Consider the following 25,337-nt stretch of genomic DNA (forward strand, 5'->3'; position numbering starts at 1 on the left):
AATTTGTACTTAACAGATCATGCAAGAACACTTGCTCACCAAAGTGCCTAAAATGTCTTTAAAAAATATAGCTGGGTTTAGATTCGGGCAGTTTTGTACTTCTTACACAAGCGACTGGACAATGATCTCTGACATCCTAACAGATTACCCCAGTAGATGTGTATTTGAGAGGGGTATTCGTCAGAATAATGTCCAATAGCGTTGATTTGTTAGGTGCTCTGGGATTTGGTCTTGTTCAGAGTCACACAGCAAGCGTTCTTGCTTGATCCGTTCCATAATATTGACAGAGGAAGTCTGATGCCCCGATGTTGACTCTGCCTGGGACTATTTTTACATGACATTTGTGTCTATTTGTGATAGCCCAAGCATGTGAATAAATGCTGTTTCAGTGGAACGGACAATCCCTGGTTTTCAGACAACTTGGCAGTGTCACGCCCTGATCTGTTTCCCCTGTCTTTGTGCTTGTCTCCACCCCCCTCCAGGTGTCACCCATCTTCCCCATTATCCCCTGTGTACTTATACCTGTGTTTTCTGTTTGTCTGTTGCCAGTTCGTCTTGTTTGTCAAGCTTACCAGCGTTTGTCCTGTCAGTGCCTGTCTTTTCCCAGCCTCTCCCTCCTGGTTTTTGACCCTTGCCAGTCCTGACCCTGAACCAGCCAGCCTGACTACTCTGCCTGCCCCTGAGCCTGTCTACCGTCCTGTATCTTTGCCTCTGTTGCTGTAATAAACATTGTCACTTCGACACAGTCTGCATCTGGGTCTTACCTTTATCCTGATAGGCAGAATGAATTGGACAGAGAAATGTTTCTTGGGCTAACGGTAGAGGTACAAATGCACCTGCTGACTGGTGTACAGGGTTGATCAGGAAGTCTAAGTCAGAGTTCTATCTGAAAGCAGTCACCCTAACAACCCTACCAAGTTCTGGAAACGAATCAAATCAGGTTCTCTGGCCACACTGTCCTTATAGTGGTGGATTCTATTGAAGGGAAGGATAAATCTGATATTGTGGGGGACTTTAACAAACACTTCATATCTGCTGGTTCAGTTTTTGTATGATGGTGGAGCACATTCCTCTGGTGTAAGTTGTTACAGTGCGCTCTAATACAGGCCCTCGTGTGAACTCTTAACTTTGAGCCTGTTTCTTATGCAAAGGCCTATAGACTGTAAAAAGTATTGCATCCCTACCTCTTGAAGACACCAGCTGGTATTATTGCTGAGCCTCGCACTTTTCAACTTAGGTCTCTTGACCAATACTATACCCAAAATGTGGCAATCAGCTTATGTCCTCCGGCTTCTAAAGGGTAGAGGCCTTCAGATGAGAATAACTACGGTCCTATCTCCAAGCTCCCTATCCTGGCCAAAGTCTGAGTCCCTAGTGAACTCACAGCTAAAGAAATTCCTACTTGAAAAGAACATCCTGAGTATGGTCAATTCCAAATTAACTTGAAATTCCAATGAAATTATTGAATTCCCTCAGATAGCTAGGCTGTCTGAACAGTGACAGTATCAGCCTAGAAGCCTGAGGGGAATTCAAATGTTCATCGTCATTTGTGGAAGTGTTGGGGATAATATTAAACTGGGAATAGGTCAATTCCAAGAATTCTAACATTGGAATTGAGAGGAATTGAATTATCTCTGACTTAAAATACTGACCTGGAACTTGAATGAAATGGAATTGACAGAAAGAGGGGATTGAATTAGTGGAGTTAACCCCTAACCTGAAGGCATAGTACCATAACTGTAGCTATGGCAGTGGCAAGTTACATCATAAACGCACTTGAAAAAACATTGTGCTGCATTGTTTGTTGATTTTAAAAAGGGTTTTGATTCAGTTGTCTACGAACTCAGTGACATTGGTCTCAGTGACGGGGCTGTCTGTCTCTGATTCAGTTGTCTACGAACTCAGTGACATTGGTCTCAGTGACGGGGCTGTCTGTCTCTGATTCAGTTGTCTACGAACTCAGTGACATTGGTCTCAGTGACGGGGCTGTCTGTCTTTGATTCAGTTGTCTACGAACTCAGTGACATTGGTCTCAGTGATGGGGCTGTCTGTCTTTGATTCAGTTGACCATGAGCTGTGGCTAGCTGGACTCAATGACATTGGTCTCAGTGACGGGGCTGTCTGTCTTTGATTCAGTTGACCATAGGCTGTGGCTAGCCGGACTCAGTGACATTGGTCTCAGTGACGGGGCTGTCTGTCTTTGATTCAGTTGACCATGAGTTGTGGCTAGCCGGACTCAGTGACATTGGTCTCAATGACAGGGCTGTAAATTGGTTTAGGAACTATCTTGTAGGCATAACACAATGTGTCTATGCTGAGTCTAGCTTCCATGAGATAACTAGCGGTGTACCCCAGGGTTCCATTTTAGCTCCTGTTCTGTTCCCTATTTTTATCAATTACCTGGGAAAGGGGATGAAACCAGCCAAGATTCATCTGTAAGAAGATGATACGGTCATATATTCAAATGCTCTTTCTGTTTCAGGATGTTGTCTTTCCGTCACCAGACCTCCCTATATGGTCTCAGACTAGTCTTGAATGCACAAAAAAAATAAAGTCATGACCTTAACCAGAGCTTGCTCTCTGCCATAGAAGGTTAGCATTTGGACGTCTGTGTAAGGGCTGTCGTTCTCCTCTTCCTCGGATGAGGAGAGGAGAGAAGGATCATCAGACCAAAATGCAGCATTAGGGAAATAAGCCATCTTTTATTTAATACGACGGCACACGAAAACAAACACTTTTACAAACTTACAAAACAAGAAAACGACGTAGACGAAACCTGAACATAAACTTACATAACTAAACGTAAAACTTACGGACAGGAAACAGACTACATCAAAATAAACGAACGAACAACCGAACAGTCCCGTATGGTGCAAAACATAACACAGATACGGAAGACAATCACCCACCAACAAACAGTGAGAACACCCTACCTAAATATGACTCTTAATTAGAGGAGAACGCAAAACACCTGCCTCTAATTAAGAGCCATACCAGGCAACCAAAACCAACATAGAAACAGATAACATAGACTGCCCACCCAAAACACATGCCCTGACCTAAACACATACAAAAAACAACATAAAACAGGTCAGGACCGTTACAGAACCCCCCCCTCAAGGTGCGAACGCCGGGCGCACCAGCACAAAGTCCAGGGGAGGGTCTGGGTGGGCAGTTGACCACGGTGGTGGCTCCGGCTCTGGACGCTGTCCCCACACCACCATAGTCACTCCCCGCTTCTGTCTTCCCCTCCCAATGACCACCCTAAAACTAACATCCCCTAAATGAATGGCCAGCACCGGGAGAAGGGGCAGCACCGGGACAAGGGGCAGCACCGGGACAAGGGGCAGCACCGGGACAAGGGGCAGCACCGGGACAAGGGGCAGCACCGGGACAAGGGGCAGCACCGGGATAAGGGGCAGCACCAGGATAAAGACCAGCACCGGCCTATGTAGGCGAACCGGGGAAACCATGCGTAAGGCAGGTGCCATGTATGCCGGCCCGAGGAGACGCACTGGAGACCAGACGCGTTGAGCCGGCCTCATGACACCTGGCTCAATACCCCATCTAGCCCTGCCAGTGCGGGGAGGTGGAATAACCCGCACTGGGCTATGCACTCGTACAGGAGACACCGTGCGCTCTACTGCGTAACACGGCGCCTGCCCGTACTCCCGCTCTCCACGGTAAGCCTGGGAAGTGGGCGCAGGTCTCCTACCTGCCCTTGGCCCACTACCTCTTAGCCCCCCCAAGAAATTTTTGGGTGTTACTTACGGGCTTTTTGGGCTTCCGTGCCAGACGCGTTCCCTCATAACTCCGGTTCCTCTCTCCGGTAGCCTCTGCTCTCCTCAGTGCCTCCAGCTGTTCCCATGGGAGGCGATCCCTACCAGCCAGGATCTCCTCCCATGTGTAGCAACCTTTCCCGTCCAAAATATCGTCCCAAGTCCAGGAGTCCTTGTTGCTCTGTCGAGCTTTCCCTTGCCGCTTGGTCCTAGCGTGGTGGGTGACTCTGTAAGGGCTGTCGTTCTCCTCTTCCTCGGATGAGGAGAGGAGAGAAGGATCATCAGACCAAAATGCAGCATTAGGGAAATAAGCCATCTTTTATTTAATACGACGGCACACGAAAACAAACACTTTTACAAACTTACAAAACAAGAAAACGACGTAGACGAAACCTGAACATAAACTTACATAACTAAACGTAAAACTTACGGACAGGAAACAGACTACATCAAAATAAACGAACGAACAACCGAACAGTCCCGTATGGTGCAAAACATAACACAGATACGGAAGACAATCACCCACCAACAAACAGTGAGAACACCCTACCTAAATATGACTCTTAATTAGAGGAGAACGCAAAACACCTGCCTCTAATTAAGAGCCATACCAGGCAACCAAAACCAACATAGAAACAGATAACATAGACTGCCCACCCAAAACACATGCCCTGACCTAAACACATACAAAAAACAACATAAAACAGGTCAGGACCGTTACAGTCTGGGGAAACATCCATTGAAAATGTGTCACCCTACAAATGCCTAGGTATATGGTCGGTCAATAAGCTGTCCTACAAAGTTCATATGGATAATCTTGTGAAGTTTAAACTGAATTTGGGTTTTGATTTTTGTATTAAAGCTTGCTTTCCATTTGAGGCTAGAAAGAAGCTTGTTTAAGTCACTTTTCTTTCTGTAGTTGATTATGGTGACTTATTGTACATATTGTGCATCTTCTGTGTTAGAGAGAATGGACTCAGTTTATTATGCATCCTTGCGCTTTGTTACTAATGTCATGTCGCTCACCCACCATTGCTCCTTGTATCAAGTGGTGGGCTGGGCCACGCTTTACATGCTCAGACCGCTAAATTTGTATGCGTTCATGTACAAAGGTCTTCTGGGTAAACTCCCCCACTACCTCTGTAGCCTGTTCTCCTTCACCACTAGCAGTTACCAGACACGGTCTACTAGGTGGTTGACACTTAAAGTCCCCAGGGCCGCTACAGAGTTAGGCAAGACTGCCTTCCACTATTGTGCACCAGAGGCATGGAATAGTCTAAAATGTATTGCTCATCTAGATGTACTAGTGCCCCTCAGGGAGTTTCAAACTCTATGCAAAATTCTGTTCAGGAGGAGTGGAAACGTTTCCTGTAGTCTTGTGTTGTATTGTTTAAAATGCTAAAATGTATTGCCTACTACTGCCTTCTTGGCCAGGGACCGGTTTCCAAAAAGCATCTTAGGCTAAATTCATTATAAGAACCTACGTAGGAGCATCTGTCACGCTGGTATCAAGGATTTTGGAGACAGGCGCAGGAATACACAATAGGGGTTTTTAATACACCCAAAACAAACATGTATACAAAAACACTGGGCTGTACCCAAACAAAAGAGCGAGGGTAAACCTCGTTGAACGCCACGATACCCGTAATACACAATATATATATAGCATGCAGCATAACAGCTGCACCAACGCATAGGTACTCGCACGACCAACAGACATGGAAACAATAACCAACAAAGACAGAGGGAACAGAGGGCAAGTATATAACATACTAATCAGGGGAAATGGGAATCAGGTGTGTGTAATCAGACAGGACATTCCGGGGTTGATGATAATGAATCCCGTTCAGTGAAGCCTAGAAAGCCGGTGACGTAGACCTCCAAAAGTGGTGAACAGAATGAGCAGCAGTACCGGGGGGGATCCGTGACAGCATCGTTAAATCTCTGAATTGTTTCCCAAAACCATTGTTACTAAGGTTGCACTTGAAAACCCTCGTTATTTGCAAACTGGCTCAGACCACTTGTAGAACAGCTAAGTGTGTAGTTAGATCATTTATTGTCCTTCCGCTATAAATAGATTCAATATGTTTATCTGTCTCTCTGTGACTGCCGATAACTTCAGAACGAAGACTATAGTATAGCAAACAAATACAAAATTGCGAAGGATAAAAAGATGCTTAAAAAGATAAATACAGTCTAGGCTACATTTGGCCTATACACTCAGTGGCCAGTTTTTTAGGTACACACATCTAGTACTGGCATGGAAACGCTGCTCAATTGGTATCACGGGACCTAGCGTGTGCCAGGAAAACATTCCCCACACCATTACACCTCCGCCACCAGCCTGTACCGTTGACACCAGTCAGGATGGGGCAATGGGCTCATGCTGCTTATGCCAAACCACAACAGGAACCGGGTTTTGTCGGACTAGGGTGATGCTTTTCCACTCCTCAATTGTCCATTGTTGGTGATGGCGTGCCAACTGGAGCAGCTTGTTCTTGTTTTTAGCTGATAGGAGTGGAACACGGTGTGGTCGTCTGCTGCAGTAGCCCTTCCATGACAAGGGCCAATGAGTTGTGCGTTCCGAGATGCCATTCTGCACACCACTGACGTACTGCGCCGGGAATTTGCTGTTTGTGGCCCACCTGTTAGCTTGGATGATTCTTACCATTCCCTTCCACCTCTCATCAACAAGCTGTTTTTCACCCACAGGGCTGCTGCTGACTGGATGTTTTTGTTTGTCGCTCCGTTCTCTGTGAATCATAGACACTGTCATGTGTGAAAAGCCCAGGATGCGGGCTGTTTCTGAGATACAGGAACCGGCTTGCCTGGCACCGACGATTATACCATGCTCAAAGTCACTTAGGTCACTTGTTTTGCCAATTATAATGTTCAATCAAACAGTTACTGAATGCCTTGATCCCTGTCCACCTGCTATATATAGCAAGCCACGGCAACTTGACTCACTGTCTGTAGGAGAGAACCATTGTCGTGAATGGGGTGGTGTAGAAGGGATCCAACTTTTGTCAAATGAATGTCCGATTTTACTTTATGTAGCAGGTTGGGATAACTTATGCTGCAGGTTAGGATGATTATCTCAACAGGTTAAGATAATTAGGTTAAGGTTAGGATGCCAAGTAGTTATTTGAAATCAAATAAAATGATTTAAATACAGTAAGACATTGTTAGTTTGACAAAAAAACCTAAGCCAACATTTGTGGGTTACATCTTTTGTCCAAAGGAAAATAATTGCAAAAAAGGCAGATGACCTTTTTTAGGGTTAGGGTTAGGGATATCAAAATAAAAATATACCTTTTACGTTAATTTTACAAAAGCTGAGTCCTTCTAGCCACAACCTTAATGAACTGGAACCTAAGTATATCTTTCAATCATATTGAAATTAATTTCATGTTCATACAATTGAGTTCCATTTTGCTAATTGTAGGCTACTGTACAATTTGTTTGCCTCAATATATTTCATGATGTGTAACAACATGTGCGCAATGATGTGCCAAATCCACAATTTAGTGCATTTTTATATTATAAGCATTAGAATAAGCCGCCTCAATATTTGCAGCCATATAGGTAATAACATAGCCTACGACGCGCTCGGTGAAAGTTCCCCCTACGTGGTGTTTTGGGAAACGCATGTGGGTTGAAGGCAAGTATCTCAAGGATGAAGAGGATGCCAAGTACAGACACAGAGAGCATCACCACAGCGGCTGTCCTGGACATCTGAACCACACCAGTATGGGTCTGAGGCACATCAACATTATCGTGGTCTAGATCATCTCTCGGTGGTTGTCAGGTGTAGCTAGTCTTTGCTGTGTTTGCCCAGTTAACCATGCGCTCCAAAACACCTTTTCGGCAACATTTAGGAGCTTTTTCAGACTCATTGTGGTTGACTGTCAGCCATTGCCCTCAACCGATATTCAAAAAATACATTCCATTCCATGCATGAGCCATATCAGTTAGTATCATTTGAATGAACATCCTACATTACCATGGCAATCCAGCATCAGTTGATCGAACATTCCAAATGACCATGAAAATATCACACTACCAGGTCAGCGAATGTGTGTGTGCGCTGTCCATGGTTCTGAAGTGGGATCTCTGTTGTTGTGAGTTGAGAAGTCTCCCTCCCTCGCCTAACCCGAGTGCATCATGCAAAAACCATATAGGACTAGCTCCATCGACATAAAACTGCATGCTTTCAAATACCCCTTCATGAAATAACTAGTCTATGTTGAGGCTATAATATTTTTAGGGGATATTTCATCACCGGTTAGAAACAGGCTTTGTTAAGACATGCTATGTGTATGATGAAGTGTGTGTAAACTGCTTTCAATTAAAATAGGTACTCTCTGTATTCTAAAATAACATGTCAGCATTACATTTGTTAACGATCTATGAAGCATACAGTGTGACTAACCTGTAAACAAACCATCAATGGAGAATGTGCGCAAACATGCATTGATGTAAACTGCACAAAGGAGCAGGTAAGGATTTCCTGTGAGACCCTCGTGTTCCCAGAGGCAATGCCAAGAAATAGCAACCAAGGAGCCTGGTTACAGGAAGGAAATATACTGCACAAGAGGAGATAAGCATTATAGTTTAAAAAAAGAGGCTATGCCAATAACTGTAGCCTAGTCATTATGCGCAACGTCGGGCGGCGTTCGGCGGTCGACGTCACCGGCCTTCTACCCATCACCGATCCACTTTTTATTTTCCATTTGTTTTGTCTTTGTCTTACACACCTGGTTTCAAATCCCCAATTACTTGTTCATTATTCAACCCTCTGTTCCCCCATGTTTGTTTGTGAGTAATTGTTTATTGTATTGCGGTCCGTATTTGTGGCCTTGTATTTATACGACGTGTAATTATTGAGTAAATTATATTATTGAGTAAAATTGCTTTAATTACTCATATCTGCTATCCAGCGCCTGACTCATCTCACCAGCTACACACAGACGCATTACAAGCTGTATCTCTGTGAACATGACTTTCTGCTCTCTTCACTGCACATTGCTGTATATCTCGCCTGTTGATGTCACCCTTACTCCTCTAGCATTCAGAGTCCCCCAGCACACACACACACACACACGCACGCACGCACGCACGCACGCACGCACGCACGCACGCACACACGCACACACACACACACACACACACACACACACACACACACACACACACACACACAGAGAGAGATACACACACACATTTTGTGACTCACTGACAAAAACACATGTAAGCGTAGTGTGAGCTAGGTCAATGAGTGATGAGGATGATAGGATTCATAGGCTACAGGGTGAAAAGTTCAACGTCTAATTCAATTAAAAAATGATTAGGCTAAAATATGATATTTAACGACAAATAACATACATTTAACTAAAGAGGTAAGGAAAAGGTAGTGTTATATGTCACACGATTTCGCCAAATTTGTGAAGACTCCAAGCAAGAGAAAGGGTTTAAACATAGGTTTTGATTCAACTCGTGAATTATACTGATGTCATGTTTCCCCTTTCTATTTGAATGACTTTGTCACAGCTCTAAACTGTAAGTCCATTAACATTACAATACATCCTAATTGGCACCCCAAAATTACTCATTATGCAATCAACTGTTTCATCAACAAGAAGCTTAAAATAAAGAGCTCTGACATTTTTTATCAGTCTGGATGGACTTGGTAGGTGTGGTGGTTCAGTCTGGATGGACTTGGTAGGTGTGGTGGTTCAGTCTGGATGGACTTGGTAGGTGTGGTGGTTCAGTCTGGATGGACTTGGTAGGTGTGGTGGTTCAGTCTGGATGGACTTGGTAGGTGTGGTGGTTCAGTCTGGATGGACTTGGTAGGTGTGGTGGTTCAGTCTGGATGGACTTGGTAGGTGTGGTGGTTCAGTCTGGATGGACTTGGTAGGTGTGGTGGTTCAGTCTGGATGGACTTGGTAGGTGTGGTGGTTTAGTCTGGATGGACTTGGTAGGTGTGGTGGTTCAGTCTGGATGGACTTGGTAGGCGTGGTGGTTTAGTCTGGATGGACTTGGTAGGTGTGGTGGTTTAGTCTGGATGGACTTGGTAGGTGTGGTGGTTTAGTCTGGATGGACTTGGTAGGTGTGGTGGTTTAGTCTGGATGGACTTGGTAGGTGTGGTGGTTCAGTCTGGATGGACTTGGTAGGTGTGGTGGTTCTGTCTGGATGGGCTTGGTAGGTGTGGTGGTTCTGTCTGGATGGGCTTGGTAGGTGTGGTGGTTCAGTCTGGATGGACTTGGTAGGTGTGGTGGTTCTGTCTGGATGGGCTTGGTAGGTGTGGTGGTTCAGTCTGGATGGGCTTGGTAGGTGTGGTGGTTCAGTCTGGATGGACTTGGTAGGTGTGGTGGTTTAGTCTGGATGGACTTGGTAGGTGTGGTGGTTCTGTCTGGATGGGCTTGGTAGGTGTGGTGGTTCAGTCTGGATGGACTTGGTAGGTGTGGTGGTTTAGTCTGGATGGACTTGGTAGGTGTGGTGGTTCAGCCTGGATGGCTTGGTAGGTGTGGTGGTTCAGTCTGGATGGACTTGGTAGGTGTGGTGGTTCTGTCTGGATGGACTTGGTAGGTGTGGTGGTTCAGTCTGGATGGACTTGGTAGGTGTGGTGGTTCAGTCTGGATGGACTTGGTAGGTGTGGTGGTTCAGCCTGGATGGGCTTGGTAGGTGTGGTGGTTCAGTCTGGATGGGCTTGGTAGGTGTGGTGGTTCAGTCTGGATGGACTTGGTAGGTGTGGTGGTTCAGTCTGGATGGGCTTGGTAGGTGTGGTGGTTCTGTCTGGATGGACTTGGTAGGTGTGGTGGTTCAGTCTGGATGGGCTTGGTAGGTGTGGTGGTTCAGTCTGGATGGACTTGGTAGGTGTGGTGGTTCAGTCTGGATGGGCTTGGTAGGTGTGGTGGTTCAGTCTGGATGGACTTGGTAGGTGTGGTGGTTCAGTCTGGATGGGCTTGGTAGGTGTGGTGGTTCAGTCTGGATGGACTTGGTAGGTGTGGTGGTTCAGTCTGGATGGGCTTGGTAGGTGTGGTGGTTCTGTCTGGATGGACTTGGTAGGTGTGGTGGTTCAGTCTGGATGGGCTTGGTAGGTGTGGTGGTTCAGTCTGGATGGACTTGGTAGGTGTGGTGGTTCAGTCTGGATGGGCTTGGTAGGTGTGGTGGTTCAGTCTGGATGGACTTGGTAGGTGTGGTGGTTCAGTCTGGATGGACTTGGTAGGTGTGGTGGTTTAGTCTGGATGGACTTGGTAGGTGTGGTGGTTCAGTCTGGATGGACTTGGTAGGCGTGGTGGTTTAGTCTGGATGGACTTGGTAGGTGTGGTGGTTTAGTCTGGATGGACTTGGTAGGTGTGGTGGTTTAGTCTGGATGGACTTGGTAGGTGTGGTGGTTTAGTCTGGATGGACTTGGTAGGTGTGGTGGTTCAGTCTGGATGGACTTGGTAGGTGTGGTGGTTCTGTCTGGATGGGCTTGGTAGGTGTGGTGGTTCTGTCTGGATGGGCTTGGTAGGTGTGGTGGTTCAGTCTGGATGGACTTGGTAGGTGTGGTGGTTCTGTCTGGATGGGCTTGGTAGGTGTGGTGGTTCAGTCTGGATGGGCTTGGTAGGTGTGGTGGTTCAGTCTGGATGGACTTGGTAGGTGTGGTGGTTTAGTCTGGATGGACTTGGTAGGTGTGGTGGTTCTGTCTGGATGGGCTTGGTAGGTGTGGTGGTTCAGTCTGGATGGACTTGGTAGGTGTGGTGGTTTAGTCTGGATGGACTTGGTAGGTGTGGTGGTTCAGCCTGGATGGCTTGGTAGGTGTGGTGGTTCAGTCTGGATGGACTTGGTAGGTGTGGTGGTTCTGTCTGGATGGACTTGGTAGGTGTGGTGGTTCAGTCTGGATGGACTTGGTAGGTGTGGTGGTTCAGTCTGGATGGACTTGGTAGGTGTGGTGGTTCAGCCTGGATGGGCTTGGTAGGTGTGGTGGTTCAGTCTGGATGGGCTTGGTAGGTGTGGTGGTTCAGTCTGGATGGACTTGGTAGGTGTGGTGGTTCAGTCTGGATGGGCTTGGTAGGTGTGGTGGTTCTGTCTGGATGGACTTGGTAGGTGTGGTGGTTCAGTCTGGATGGGCTTGGTAGGTGTGGTGGTTCAGTCTGGATGGACTTGGTAGGTGTGGTGGTTCAGTCTGGATGGGCTTGGTAGGTGTGGTGGTTCAGTCTGGATGGACTTGGTAGGTGTGGTGGTTCAGTCTGGATGGGCTTGGTAGGTGTGGTGGTTCAGTCTGGATGGACTTGGTAGGTGTGGTGGTTCAGTCTGGATGGGCTTGGTAGGTGTGGTGGTTCTGTCTGGATGGACTTGGTAGGTGTGGTGGTTCAGTCTGGATGGGCTTGGTAGGTGTGGTGGTTCAGTCTGGATGGACTTGGTAGGTGTGGTGGTTCAGTCTGGATGGGCTTGGTAGGTGTGGTGGTTTAGTCTGGATGGACTTGGTAGGCGTGGTGGATAGTGGTGGTTTAGTCTGGATGGACTTGGTAGGTGTGGTGGTTTAGTCTGGATGGACTTGGTAGGCGTGGTGGATAGTGGTGGTTTAGTCTGGATGGACTTGGTAGGTGTGGTGGTCCAGCCTGGATGGACTTGGTAGGTGTGGTGGTTCAGTCTGGATGGACTTGGTAGGTGTGGTGGTTCAGTCTGGATGGACTTGGTAGGTGTGGTGGTTCAGGCAGGATGGACTTGGTAGGCGTGGTGGTTTAGTCTGGATGGACTTGGTAGGTGTGGTGGTTCAGCCTGGATGGACTTGGTAGGTGTGGTGGTTCAGTCTGGATGGACTTGGTAGGTGTGGTGGTTTAGTCTGGATGGACTTGGTAGGTGTGGTGGTTTAGTCTGGATGGACTTGGTAGGTGTGGTGGTTCAGTCTGGATGGACTTGGTAGGTGTGGTGGTTCAGTCTGGATGGACTTGGTAGGTGTGGTGGTTCAGGCTGGATGGACTTGGTAGGCGTGGTGGTTTAGTCTGGATGGACTTGGTAGGTGTGGTGGTTCAGTCTGGATGGACTTGGTAGGTGTGGTGGATAGTGGTGGTTCTGTCTGGATGGGCTTGGTAGGTGTGGTGGTTCTGTCTGGATGGACATGGTAGGTGTGGTGGTTCAGTCTGGATGGACTTGGTAGGTGTGGTGGTTCAGTCTGGATGGACTTGGTAGGTGTGGTGGTTCAGTCTGGATGGACTTGGTAGGTGTGGTGGTTCAGTCTGGATGGACTTGGTAGGTGTGGTGGTTCAGTCTGGATGGACTTGGTAGGTGTGGTGGTTCAGTCTGGATGGACTTGGTAGGCGTGGTGGATAGTGGTGGTTTAGTCTGGATGGACTTGGTAGGTGTGGTGGTTCAGTCTGGATGGACTTGGTAGGTGTGGTGGTTCAGTCTGGATGGACTTGGTAGGTGTGGTGGTTCAGTCTGGATGGACTTGGTAGGTGTGGTGGTTCAGTCTGGATGGACTTGGTAGGTGTGGTGGTTCAGTCTGGATGGACTTGGTAGGTGTGGTGGATAGTGGTGGTTCAGTCTGGATGGGCTTGGTAGGTGTGGTGGTTCAGTCTGGATGGACTTGGTAGATGTGGTGGTTCAGTCTGGATGGACTTGGTAGGTGTGGTGGTTCAGTCTGGATGGACTTGGTAGGCGTGGTGGATAGTGGTGGTTTAGTCTGGATGGACTTGGTAGGTGTGGTGGTTCAGTCTGGATGGACTTGGTAGGTGTGGTGGTTCAGTCTGGATGGACTTGGTAGGTGTGGTGGTTCAGTCTGGATGGACTTGGTAGGTGTGGTGGTTCAGTCTGGATGGACTTGGTAGGTGTGGTGGTTCAGTCTGGATGGACTTGGTAGGTGTGGTGGTTCAGTCTGGATGGACTTGGTAGGTGTGGTGGTTCAGGCTGGATGGACTTGGTAGGCGTGGTGGTTTAGTCTGGATGGACTTGGTAGGTGTGGTGGTTCAGTCTGGATGGACTTGGTAGGTGTGGTGGTTCAGTCTGGATGGACTTGGTAGGTGTGGTGGTTCAGTCTGGATGGACTTGGTAGGTGTGGTGGTTTAGTCTGGATGGACTTGGTAGGCGTGGTGGATAGTGGTGGTTTAGTCTGGATGGACTTGGTAGGTGTGGTGGTTCAGTCTGGATGGACTTGGTAGGTGTGGTGGTTCAGTCTGGATGGACTTGGTAGGTGTGGTGGTTCAGTCTGGATGGGCTTGGTAGGTGTGGTGGTTTAGTCTGGATGGACTTGGTAGGCGTGGTGGATAGTGGTGGTTTAGTCTGGATGGACTTGGTAGGTGTGGTGGTTTAGTCTGGATGGACTTGGTAGGCGTGGTGGATAGTGGTGGTTTAGTCTGGATGGACTTGGTAGGTGTGGTGGTCCAGCCTGGATGGACTTGGTAGGTGTGGTGGTTCAGTCTGGATGGACTTGGTAGGTGTGGTGGTTCAGTCTGGATGGACTTGGTAGGTGTGGTGGTTCAGGCAGGATGGACTTGGTAGGCGTGGTGGTTTAGTCTGGATGGACTTGGTAGGTGTGGTGGTTCAGCCTGGATGGACTTGGTAGGTGTGGTGGTTCAGTCTGGATGGACTTGGTAGGTGTGGTGGTTTAGTCTGGATGGACTTGGTAGGTGTGGTGGTTTAGTCTGGATGGACTTGGTAGGTGTGGTGGTTCAGTCTGGATGGACTTGGTAGGTGTGGTGGTTCAGTCTGGATGGACTTGGTAGGTGTGGTGGTTCAGGCTGGATGGACTTGGTAGGCGTGGTGGTTTAGTCTGGATGGACTTGGTAGGTGTGGTGGTTCAGTCTGGATGGACTTGGTAGGTGTGGTGGATAGTGGTGGTTCTGTCTGGATGGGCTTGGTAGGTGTGGTGGTTCTGTCTGGATGGACATGGTAGGTGTGGTGGTTCAGTCTGGATGGACTTGGTAGGTGTGGTGGTTCAGTCTGGATGGACTTGGTAGGTGTGGTGGTTCAGTCTGGATGGACTTGGTAGGTGTGGTGGTTCAGTCTGGATGGACTTGGTAGGTGTGGTGGTTCAGTCTGGATGGACTTGGTAGGTGTGGTGGTTCAGTCTGGATGGACTTGGTAGGCGTGGTGGATAGTGGTGGTTTAGTCTGGATGGACTTGGTAGGTGTGGTGGTTCAGTCTGGATGGACTTGGTAGGTGTGGTGGTTCAGTCTGGATGGACTTGGTAGGTGTGGTGGTTCAGTCTGGATGGACTTGGTAGGTGTGGTGGTTCAGTCTGGATGGACTTGGTAGGTGTGGTGGTTCAGTCTGGATGGACTTGGTAGGTGTGGTGGATAGTGGTGGTTCAGTCTGGATGGGCTTGGTAGGTGTGGTGGTTCAGTCTGGATGGACTTGGTAGATGTGGTGGTTCAGTCTGGATGGACTTGGTAGGTGTGGTGGTTCAGTCTGGATGGACTTGGTAGGCGTGGTGGATAGTGGTGGTTTAGTCTGGATGGACTTGGTAGGTGTGGTGGTTCAGTCTGGATGGACTTGGTAGGTGTGGTGGTTCAGTCTGGATGGACTTGGTAGGTGTGGTGGTTCAGTCTGGATGGACTTGGTAGGTGTGGTGGTTCAGTCTGGATGGACTTGGTAGGTGTGGTGGTTCAGTCTGGATGGACTTGGTAGGTGTGGTGGTTCAGTCTGGATGGACTTGGTAGGTGTGGTGGTTCAGGCTGGATGGACTTGGTAGGCGTGGTGGTTTAGTCTGGATGGACTTGGTAGGTGTGGTGGTTCAGTCTGGATGGACTTGGTAGGTGTGGTGGTTCAGTCTGGATGGACTTGGTAGGTGTGGTGGTTCAGTCTGGATGGACTTGGTAGGTGTGGTGGTTTAGTCTGGATGGACTTGGTAGGCGTGGTGGATAGTGGTGGTTTAGTCTGGATGGACTTGGTAGGTGTGGTGGTTCAGTCTGGATGGACTTGGTAGGTGTGGTGCTTCAGTCTGGATGGACTTGGTAGGTGTGGTGGTTCAGTCTGGATGGACTTGGTAGGTGTGGTGGTTCAGTCTGGATGGACTTGGTAGGTGTGGTGGATAGTGGTGGTTTAGTCTGGATGGACTTGGTAGGTGTGGTGGTTCAGTCTGGATGGGCTTGGTAGGTGTGGTGGATAGTGGTGGTTCTGTCTGGATGGGCTTGGTAGGTGAGGTGGTTCAGTCTGGATGGACTTGGTAGGTGTGGTGGTTCAGTCTGGATGGACTTGGTAGGTGTGGTGGTTCAGTCTGGATGGACTTGGTAGGTGTGGTGGATAGTGGTGGTTCTGTCTGGATGGGCTTGGTAGGTGTGGTGGTTCAGTCTGGATGGACTTGGTAGGTGTGGTGGTTTAGTCTGGATGGACTTGGTAGGTGTGGTGGTTTAGTCTGGATGGACTTGGTAGGTGTGGTGGTTCAGTCTGGATGGACTTGGTAGGTGTGGTGGTTCAGTCTGGATGGACTTGGTAGGTGTGGTGGATAGTGGTGGTTCTGTCTGGATGGGCTTGGTAGGTGTGGTGGTTCAGTCTGGATGGACTTGGTAGGTGTGGTGGATAGTGGTGGTTTAGTCTGGATGGACTTGGTAGGTGTGGTGGTTCAGTCTGGATGGACTTGGTAGGTGTGGTGGTTCAGTCTGGATGGACTTGGTAGGTGTGGTGGTTTAGTCTGGATGGACTTGGTAGGTGTGGTGGTTTAGTCTGGATGGACTTGGTAGGTGTGGTGGTTCAGTCTGGATGGACTTGGTAGGTGTGGTGGTTCAGTCTGGATGGACTTGGTAGGTGTGGTGGTTTAGTCTGGATGGACTTGGTAGGCGTGGTGGATAGTGGTGGTTTAGTCTGGATGGACTTGGTAGGTGTGGTGGTTCAGTCTGGATGGACTTGGTAGGTGTGGTGGTTTAGTCTGGATGGACTTGGTAGGTGTGGTGGTTCAGTCTGGATGGACTTGGTAGGTGTGGTGGTTCAGTCTGGATGGACTTGGTAGGTGTGGTGGTTCAGTCTGGATGGACTTGGTAGGCGTGGTGGATAGTGGTGGTTTAGTCTGGATGGACTTGGGAAGCGCCTGTCCTTAGTTGTCCAATTCTACAGAAACATCATGGATGAGGTCTTCAGACATCTTCAGTTGACTCTGCAGTCCCATGTTCTGTAAACAGTTGAAGCTGAGTACCCCAAGGATGAGGAGGCTGTCCTGGACATCTGAACCCCACCAGTATGGGTCTGAGGCACATCAACATTAATGTCATCATGGTCCAGATCATCTCGATGGTTGTCAGGCGTAACTTATAAACCATCAATGGAGAATGTGCGCAAAAGTGCATTGGTGTAATTTGTAAACCTCGTTTACCCGATGCCGCTGAAGCTATGATGTATACGGGAAAAGACTTGCGTGACTCATTTTATAGGCACTTCCGACTTCTGTGCGCAGACAGACGCACAAAGGAGCAGGTAATGATTTCCTGTGAGAATCTCGTGTCCCCCAGAGCCAATATAAAGCAACCTTCCTGGTTACAGGAAGGAAATATACTACATAGGAGGAGAGAAACATAACAATGTCAAGCATATAGATACAAAACGCACGGCTATTTCAATAACTGTAGCCTAGCCATTGTGTGCATTTGCGCGAGTAAAATATTATAATTCTCAGAATAAATATAACTAACCTATGGCATATGTGTAAATATCATCACATTTGAATACGTTTTTAAGTCTACAAATGTGTTCACTATTGAAAATATTATCCACCAAATAAAATGTTTATTTCCCCGTTGCTCCAGTAGCTGTATCTCTGTGAACAAGACTTTCTGCTCCCTTCATTGCACATTGCTATATATCTCGCCTGTTGATGTCACCCTTACTCCTCTAGCATTCGGAGTCCCCCAGCACACACACACACACACACACACACACACACACTGAGAGAGAGAGACACACACACACACACACACACACACACACACACACACACACACACACACACACACACACACACACACTGAGAGAGAGAGACACACACACACACACACACACACACACACACACACACTGAGAGAGAGAGACACACACACACACACACACACACACACACACACACACACACACACACACTGAGAGAGAGAGAGACACACACACACACACACACACACACACACACACACACACACACACACACACACACACACACACACACACACACACACACACACACACACACACACACACACACACACACACACACTGAGAGAGAGAGAGACACACACACACCCGGATGGATGACTTCACCGTTCCGCCTGGGTTTCCTTTATGATCCCGGGATCTCCCACTTTCTTCATCAGACTTCATCGAGCAACACCGGCGTACAGACCGCTCTTCCTCTGCTCTCCTCTCGAACAGCGACACAGCAGCCTGCAAACACCCCGCCTCAACCCGGACTCTGCACCTTCAACCTTCACAGGCTGGCTAGGCACGAAGAAGTCAATTAGTGATTTTCCAAACGGATTTTCACTAGAAAGCTCGACAAGTCTAATTACCAAGCCAAGGATTTCTGGGCTACGTCGACTATAGCAGCCGACTTAGATCGTTTTTTTTTTTTGCGCTGTTGATCAGTCCGTCTCAGCCGTGCAATAATGTCCGAGGTACTGCCGTACAGCGAGGGGAAGATGAGCGGCTATGGGGACAGCGAGGCCAGTCAGGTGTCCTTTAGCTGCGGACTACAGGACACCAATTCGTTCTTCGGTGCGTCGCAAGCGAAAAGACCCCCAAAGCTGGGACAGATCGGCAGAGCCAAGAGAGGTAAGATCTGGTTATTGGAATGGATTGTTGAATAGAGGTTTTGTTTTGGTGAACAAACACAAAGGCTTGGCCACCCAGGCATGTTTGGGTGATCTTTAACTCTAACCTAGCCTACTTGTTATACAACACGGACATGCAACAGATATGCATTTGACCTCTAAATTATGAGGCAAACGTTTATTTGTTGATATAACAAAGGACAATAGCTGACCACAATGCGCCACGTTGATAGTGACGAATGAGAATAATAGACTACCAATGTGATATCAAAATGTACTTGGCTAAATGTCTCCATTAGTTACGCTCTCTGTCATTTTAAAGGGAACGTTTACCTATTGCATGTAGTGGAAATTGCAAGTGCTGACAGCGTCTAGTGCGCGCGCTTTGCTTTGCGCCATTATGGACAAACCATTGTTTCAAGCACCAAAGTCAGGGGTTTGGCACAACGACATTTCCCTTTGTGTTGCACCAGTCCCCAAAACCTTTGCAATTAGCCTACTCGATTTGTTGGCTGTAAAACATATTTATGAAACAGTTAGGCCATTAGACTATAACATGACAAGTGATGAGTCCATGATAAAATAAAGGTTAAACATATGTAATACATAAATCAAATAAAACATAATCAAATCAAATATTAACATGTTGCATCTCCCCTCCGCAGTGGTCATCGAAGACGACAGAATAGACGACGTTCTAAAGGGGATGGCAGACAAGTCGTCACCAGGCGTTTAAAGATGAACAATGCCTTGCAGACTTTTTATTTTGATCACCGATTTGAAGCACTTGTCGGCTGTGCATGTTCGAGGATTGTAGGAGAAACGATGGCACGAAGCGAAGACAAGGGGAAGGAAAGGGATGGAAAGATGTGAAGATTGGACGAGAAAGCAGAGGAAGAGTTTGAGGAAGAGTTCGGAAAAGACCGAGATTTATCATGTGGTTGCTGACAATTTGATGAAACCCGATTTTAACTTCTGCTGCGCAGCGTGATGTTGAGATGGCGGATCCTGGCTCCGTGTCTCAACCTCAGCTGACTTCTCTGATGGATGAACTTGCCATAACTTCACGACCATCTTCCAAAAGCGCCGTAAGCAACAACAAACTAGAACTGGTGGAAGAATTTCATTTAAAGCTCTGTTTCTATAGTTGTACCCAGTAGACTGCCTATGCTCGAAGACCATACTACCCTTGCAGGCTTTGCATTGTTGATAACAATCGGCGACATTGCATTCAAGGGAGCTGTACTTTTCAGCATTGGTCGAACGTAGAATGCATTCCTCTCTGATTGCTGCTAAAGCGTTTTAATACAGACCAACCAAACACTGAAGTCCAGTAACTAGAATATATCCATTGTGTGTAAAAAAAATATATATATATACCGAGGATGGTGCAATGTTAATATTTTATTTCGTAGGCCTATATTCACTTTGGCTTCACCTGTAAAGAATAAGCTAGTAGGCCTAATGCATAGTCCCCAGGTTCAATTGAATGAAATTGATACATGGGCTTACATTACCCCCCACGGTTAAAGATGCAGGTCGGCGCCTTCATGTAACCTTAGCCTACCGACACCTGCACATAGGCTATCTGTTTCACTTTTACAGACTAGAAATATCGAAGAGATGGCCAGAAGAGATGGGCAAATTATAAATGTTTGAAACAATAATCATGAAATTAATGGGAAAATATATATTTTTTAATTTATTTATTTTGATGTTGCAATTATTTGTGTTTTTCGTGTTCTATAATTAAAAGTCAAATATTTTATCTATCTATTTGCATGATCTTTCCCTCTGGTGCCACAACAGGTGCCAACCACTCTTACCCTGGCACGCTTACATTCATATTTCAAAAGGCATATTTGTATTTTTATATCTAAATGATTGCTATTTAAAATTATAAGCTAGTCTATCGTCTTACAGTTCATCAACACAAATGTTTGTATTATAGAGAGGATTTGCAGATTGAGACTCGCCTATATAACGGAGAATCTAAGAGATTTGGGTGTTGACTTTTCTCATTCTATATCAAAGGGACTGACGTTTTTTAAAGACTAACTGAATGTGTTTGGGGTTTTGTACACATCAATGTTAAACTATTATTGAGAAATCGTATACTGTGACTTAAGCTTCGTTGATGCAGTTGTTAGAACATTGCGATTTTAGAGTATATTGCACTGTTTACGAGTATCCTCAAATAACACGTTATTTGACTGATTTTGGACATTACAGTTATGTTTTTTTATTTCGTTTATCATGTACCATTCTTTGGAGGAAACTGAATATGGTTTGTTGTGCATGAAACCTTAATACTTTCAATAATGAAACATCGTTTTATGAAGCAAAAAAAGCAACAAAAGTGTCATGACATTCTAAGAATGAGTCATTGTATATTATGATGCCATTTTCACTGTATTTGGTGAACTAATAAATGGTGAAAGAACATGTACAATGTGGTCCTATGGTATTCATTCCCCAAGATCCATCCATTATCACAGAGTACAAGCATTTAACACATGACAGTTAACACGACTTCATGACAGTTGGTCTGGCTGTGGATTACATCCACAGCATTGTTGGACATCACAAAGATGTTGCACCACATTCTCATAGTCACATTGAACAAACTGAGTCCTCCAACGGTGGCTTAGTCCCACTGGTTGAAGAGGGTACAGAGGGGAGAAAAGAAGGCCAATAGTGTACGGTGGTTCTCCAAGCTGTGACCCACATGATAAACAAATCACTATTTCTAACCAGGGCCTACGGGCTTTAACCGAGACCAGCAGAACGTCCTCCCAACCCACCATTTCAGAAACACTAATCAAGCACATAGAGAATAGGGTAATTATTGCCTACGAGTCCTGATGTAGGCCGGCGTCTTCACTCATAGCTCATAGTCTCTGATGACTATGTGAGGTAGGCCTATCGGGGGCCATCCATCTAACACAACTATAGGCTGCATACCTGATGACCAGATGGTTCTGGTCAAATGTGGTGGGGAACACAGTGCAATTAGAGATTTTCCTACAATAGTATGCCAGGAAATCTATTGTAACAAGGACCCTCAAGAATACAACACCTACCTATTATCTATGGAAGTCCCTATCCTAACCTGAGATACAAGGTGTGTGAATGTAAACACGGGTCTAGGTCAAACACGGGTCTAGGCCCCACGCCATACACACTAACATAGTGCCCCACACACAGTGGGACTCATGGCTAAAAGGATCCAGATTTTGTCAAATTAACGTCAGATTTGACTTTTCGTGGGCAGGTTAGGAGAACTTACGTGGCAGGTTATGAGAATTAACATAGCAGGTTAGGAGAATTAGGTTAAGGTTAGGAAAAGGGTCAGGGTTAAGGTTAGCTAAAATGCAAAAAAAAAAAAAAAAGACATTCATTTGACAAAAGCTGGATCCTTACAAGCCATGACCCACAGGTGGCCCAGAGGAAATACTTCCTTCTTCCCTTCCTTGAATTCATCATCTCAGATAGGTGAAAGCAAGGATTCCACAACATAGCTGATACCTACCCAGTCATGTCAGCTCTGCCTAACAGTAACCTAATGGAGGGGCCATGTAAGGTGTAATCCCAAACAGTTGTTTACCAGTAGTATCACTCTGTAAAGCTACAGAAAATAACAACACCGATGACAGCCAAAGCCTCTCCACTCCCAGCACCCACACTATAGTGGCTATTGACTTCCCTGTTGCTGTCTCCACTGGACCGAATGGGTAAACATTACCATCTACTTTTGTTGTGCTGCGGGAAGTGTGTGTGTGTGCGTGTGTGTGTGCATGTATGTGTGTGTGTGTGTGTGTGTGTGTGTGTTCATAGGCTGATAAACTGTCACCTATGATATTGAGTATTAAGTTGGAAGAGGCATGACCACCAATCACCGTTGACCAATTTGTTGCACTTTGTGAGTGAAAGTGTGCGTGTTTGAACTCTGTCACATTGTTTCTACTGTACCTGTTGGCATGCATGGGAAAACCACAACATCAACCATTGCATGTGTGTGTATGTAAGAGAGAAAGTGTGTGTTTGTGTTTTGTAGGCTGTCACATTACCATCCACTTGTTGCTCTTTATACAAACATACATACATACATACATACATACATACATACATACATACATACATACATACATACATACATACATGCATACACACATACATACAAACATACATACAAACATTACATACAAACATAAAAACATACATACATACATACATACATACATACATACATACATACATACATACATACATACATACAAACAAACACACACACATACATACAAACATGCACACATACATACATACATACAAACATACATAATTACATACAAACATACATAATTACATACAAACATACATACAAACATGCACGCAAACACACATACATACAAACATACATACATACATACATACAAACATGCACGCAAACATACATACATACAAACATACATACATACATACATACATACAAACATACATACATACATACATACAAACATACATAATTACATACATACAAACATAAAAACATACATTCATAAACTCCTACTTCCGGCGCCGAGCGAGATGGCAGCCTCGCTTCGAGTTCCTTGGAAAATATGCAGTATTTTGTTTTTTTATGTGTTATTTCTTACATTGGTACCCCAGGTGATCTTAGATTTCATTACATACAGTCGGGAGGAACTACTGAATATACGATTAACGTCAACTAACCACCGTTCCTACCAGGAATATGACTTTCCCGAAACGGATCCAGTGTTTTGCCTTCCACCCAATACAATGGACCTGATCCCAGCCGGGGAGCCTACGCGACGCCGTAAAAGGGGCAAACGTAGCGGTCTCCTGGTCAGGCTTCGGAGACGGGCACATCGCGCTCCACTCCCTAGCATACTACTCGCCAATGTCCAGTCTCTTGACAATAAGGTCGATGAAATCCGAGCACGGGTAACATTCCAGAGAGACATCAGGGATTGCAACGTGCTCTGCTTCACGGAAACATGGCTAACTCAAAAGACGCTAACGGAGTCGGTGCAGCCAGCTGGTTTCTTCACGCATCGCGCAGACAGAAACAAACATCTTTCTGGTAAGAAGAGGGGCGGGGGGGTATGCCTCATGATTAACGAGACGTGGTGTGATCATCATAACAACACTCAGGAACTCAAGTCATTCTGTTCACCTGATCTAGAACTCCTCACAATCAAATGTCGACCGCATTATCTACCAAGGGAATTCTCTTCGGTCATAATCACAGCCGTATATATTCCCCCCCAAGCAGACACATCGATGGCCCTGAACGAACTCTATCTGACTCTCTGTAAACTGGAAACCACACACCCTGAGGCTGCATTCATCGTAGCTGGGGATTTTAACAAGGCTAATCTAAAAACAAAACTCCCTAAATTCTATCAGCACATCGATTGTCCTACCAGGGCTGGCAAAACTCTGGATCACTGTTATACTAACTTCCGCAACGCATATAAGGCCCTCCCCCGCCCCCCTTTCGGAAAAGCTGACCACGACTCCATTTTGTTGATTCCAGCCTACAAACAGAAATTAAAACAACAAGCTCCCGCACTCAGGTCTGTTCAACGCTGGTCCGACCAATCTGATTCCACGCTTCAAGACTGCTTCGATCACGCGGATTGGAATATGTTCCGCATTGCGTCCAACAACAACATTGAAGAATATGCTGATTCGGTGAGCGAGTTCATTAGGAAGTGCATTGACGATGTCGTACCCACAGCAACGATTAAAACATTCCCAAACCAGAAACCGTGGATTGACGGCAGCATTCGCGTAAAACTGAAAGCGCGAACCACTGCTTTTAACCAGGGCAAGGTGACCGGAAACATGACCGAATACACACAGTGTAGATATTCTCTCCGCAAGGCTATCAAACAGGCAAAGTCCCAGTACAGAGACAAAATAGAATCGCAATTCAACAGCTCAGACACAAGAGGTATGTGGCAGGGTCTACAGTCTATCACGGATTACAAAAAGAAAACCAGCCCCGTCGCGGACCAGGATGTCTTGCTCCCAGACAGGCTAAATATCTTTTTTGCCCGCTTTGAGGACAATACAGTGCCACTGACACGGCCCGATACCAAAACCTGCGGGCTCTCCTTCACTGCAGCCGAGGTGAGTAAAACATTTAAACGTGTTAACCCTCGCAAGGCTGCAGGCCCAGACGGCATTCCCAGCCGTGTCCTCAGAGCATGCGCAGACCAGCTGGCTGGTGTGTTTACGGACATATTCAATCAATCCTTATCCCAGTCTGCTGTTCCCACATGCTTCAAGAGGGCCACCATTGTTCCTGTTCCCAAGAAAGCTAAGGTAACTGAGCTAATCGACTACCGCCCCGTAGCACTCACTTCCGTCATCATGAAGTGCTTTGAGAGACTAGTCAAGGACCATATCACCTCCACCCTACCGGACACCCTAGACCCACTCCAATTTGCTTACCGACCCAATAGGTCCACAGACGACGCAATCGCAACCACACTGCACACTGCCCTAACCCATCTGGACAAGAGGAATACCTATGTGAGAATGCTGTTCATCGACTACAGCTCAGCATTTAACACCATAGTACCCTCCAAACTCGTCATCAAGCTCGAGACCCTGGGTCTCGACCCCGCCCTGTGCAACTGGGTCCTGGACTTCCTGACGGGCCGCCCCCAGGTGGTGAGGGTAGGTAACAACATCTCCACCCCGCTGATCCTCAACACTGGGGCCCCACAAGGGTGCGTTCTGAGCCCTCTCCTGTACTCCCTGTTCACCCACGACTGCGTGGCCATGCACG

At 46.7% G+C, this 25,337-nt stretch overlaps 1 protein-coding gene across 1 annotated transcript; it reads left to right on the forward strand.

Annotated features, from left to right (window-relative positions):
* Window positions 1-18,010: 18,010 nt before the first annotated feature.
* Window positions 18,011-20,966, forward strand: LOC129842308 (calcium/calmodulin-dependent protein kinase II inhibitor 2-like). The gene is made up of 2 exons (XM_055910809.1): window positions 18,011-18,515; window positions 19,180-20,966. Exons 1-2 carry the CDS (start codon window positions 18,350-18,352, stop codon window positions 19,248-19,250), a joined length of 237 nt encoding a protein of 78 aa, XP_055766784.1. The 5' UTR covers window positions 18,011-18,349; the 3' UTR covers window positions 19,251-20,966.
* Window positions 20,967-25,337: the final 4,371 nt, after the last annotated feature.

This window comes from Salvelinus fontinalis, unplaced genomic scaffold, assembly GCF_029448725.1.
Source record: "Salvelinus fontinalis isolate EN_2023a unplaced genomic scaffold, ASM2944872v1 scaffold_0032, whole genome shotgun sequence".
NCBI lineage: Eukaryota > Metazoa > Chordata > Actinopteri > Salmoniformes > Salmonidae > Salvelinus > Salvelinus fontinalis.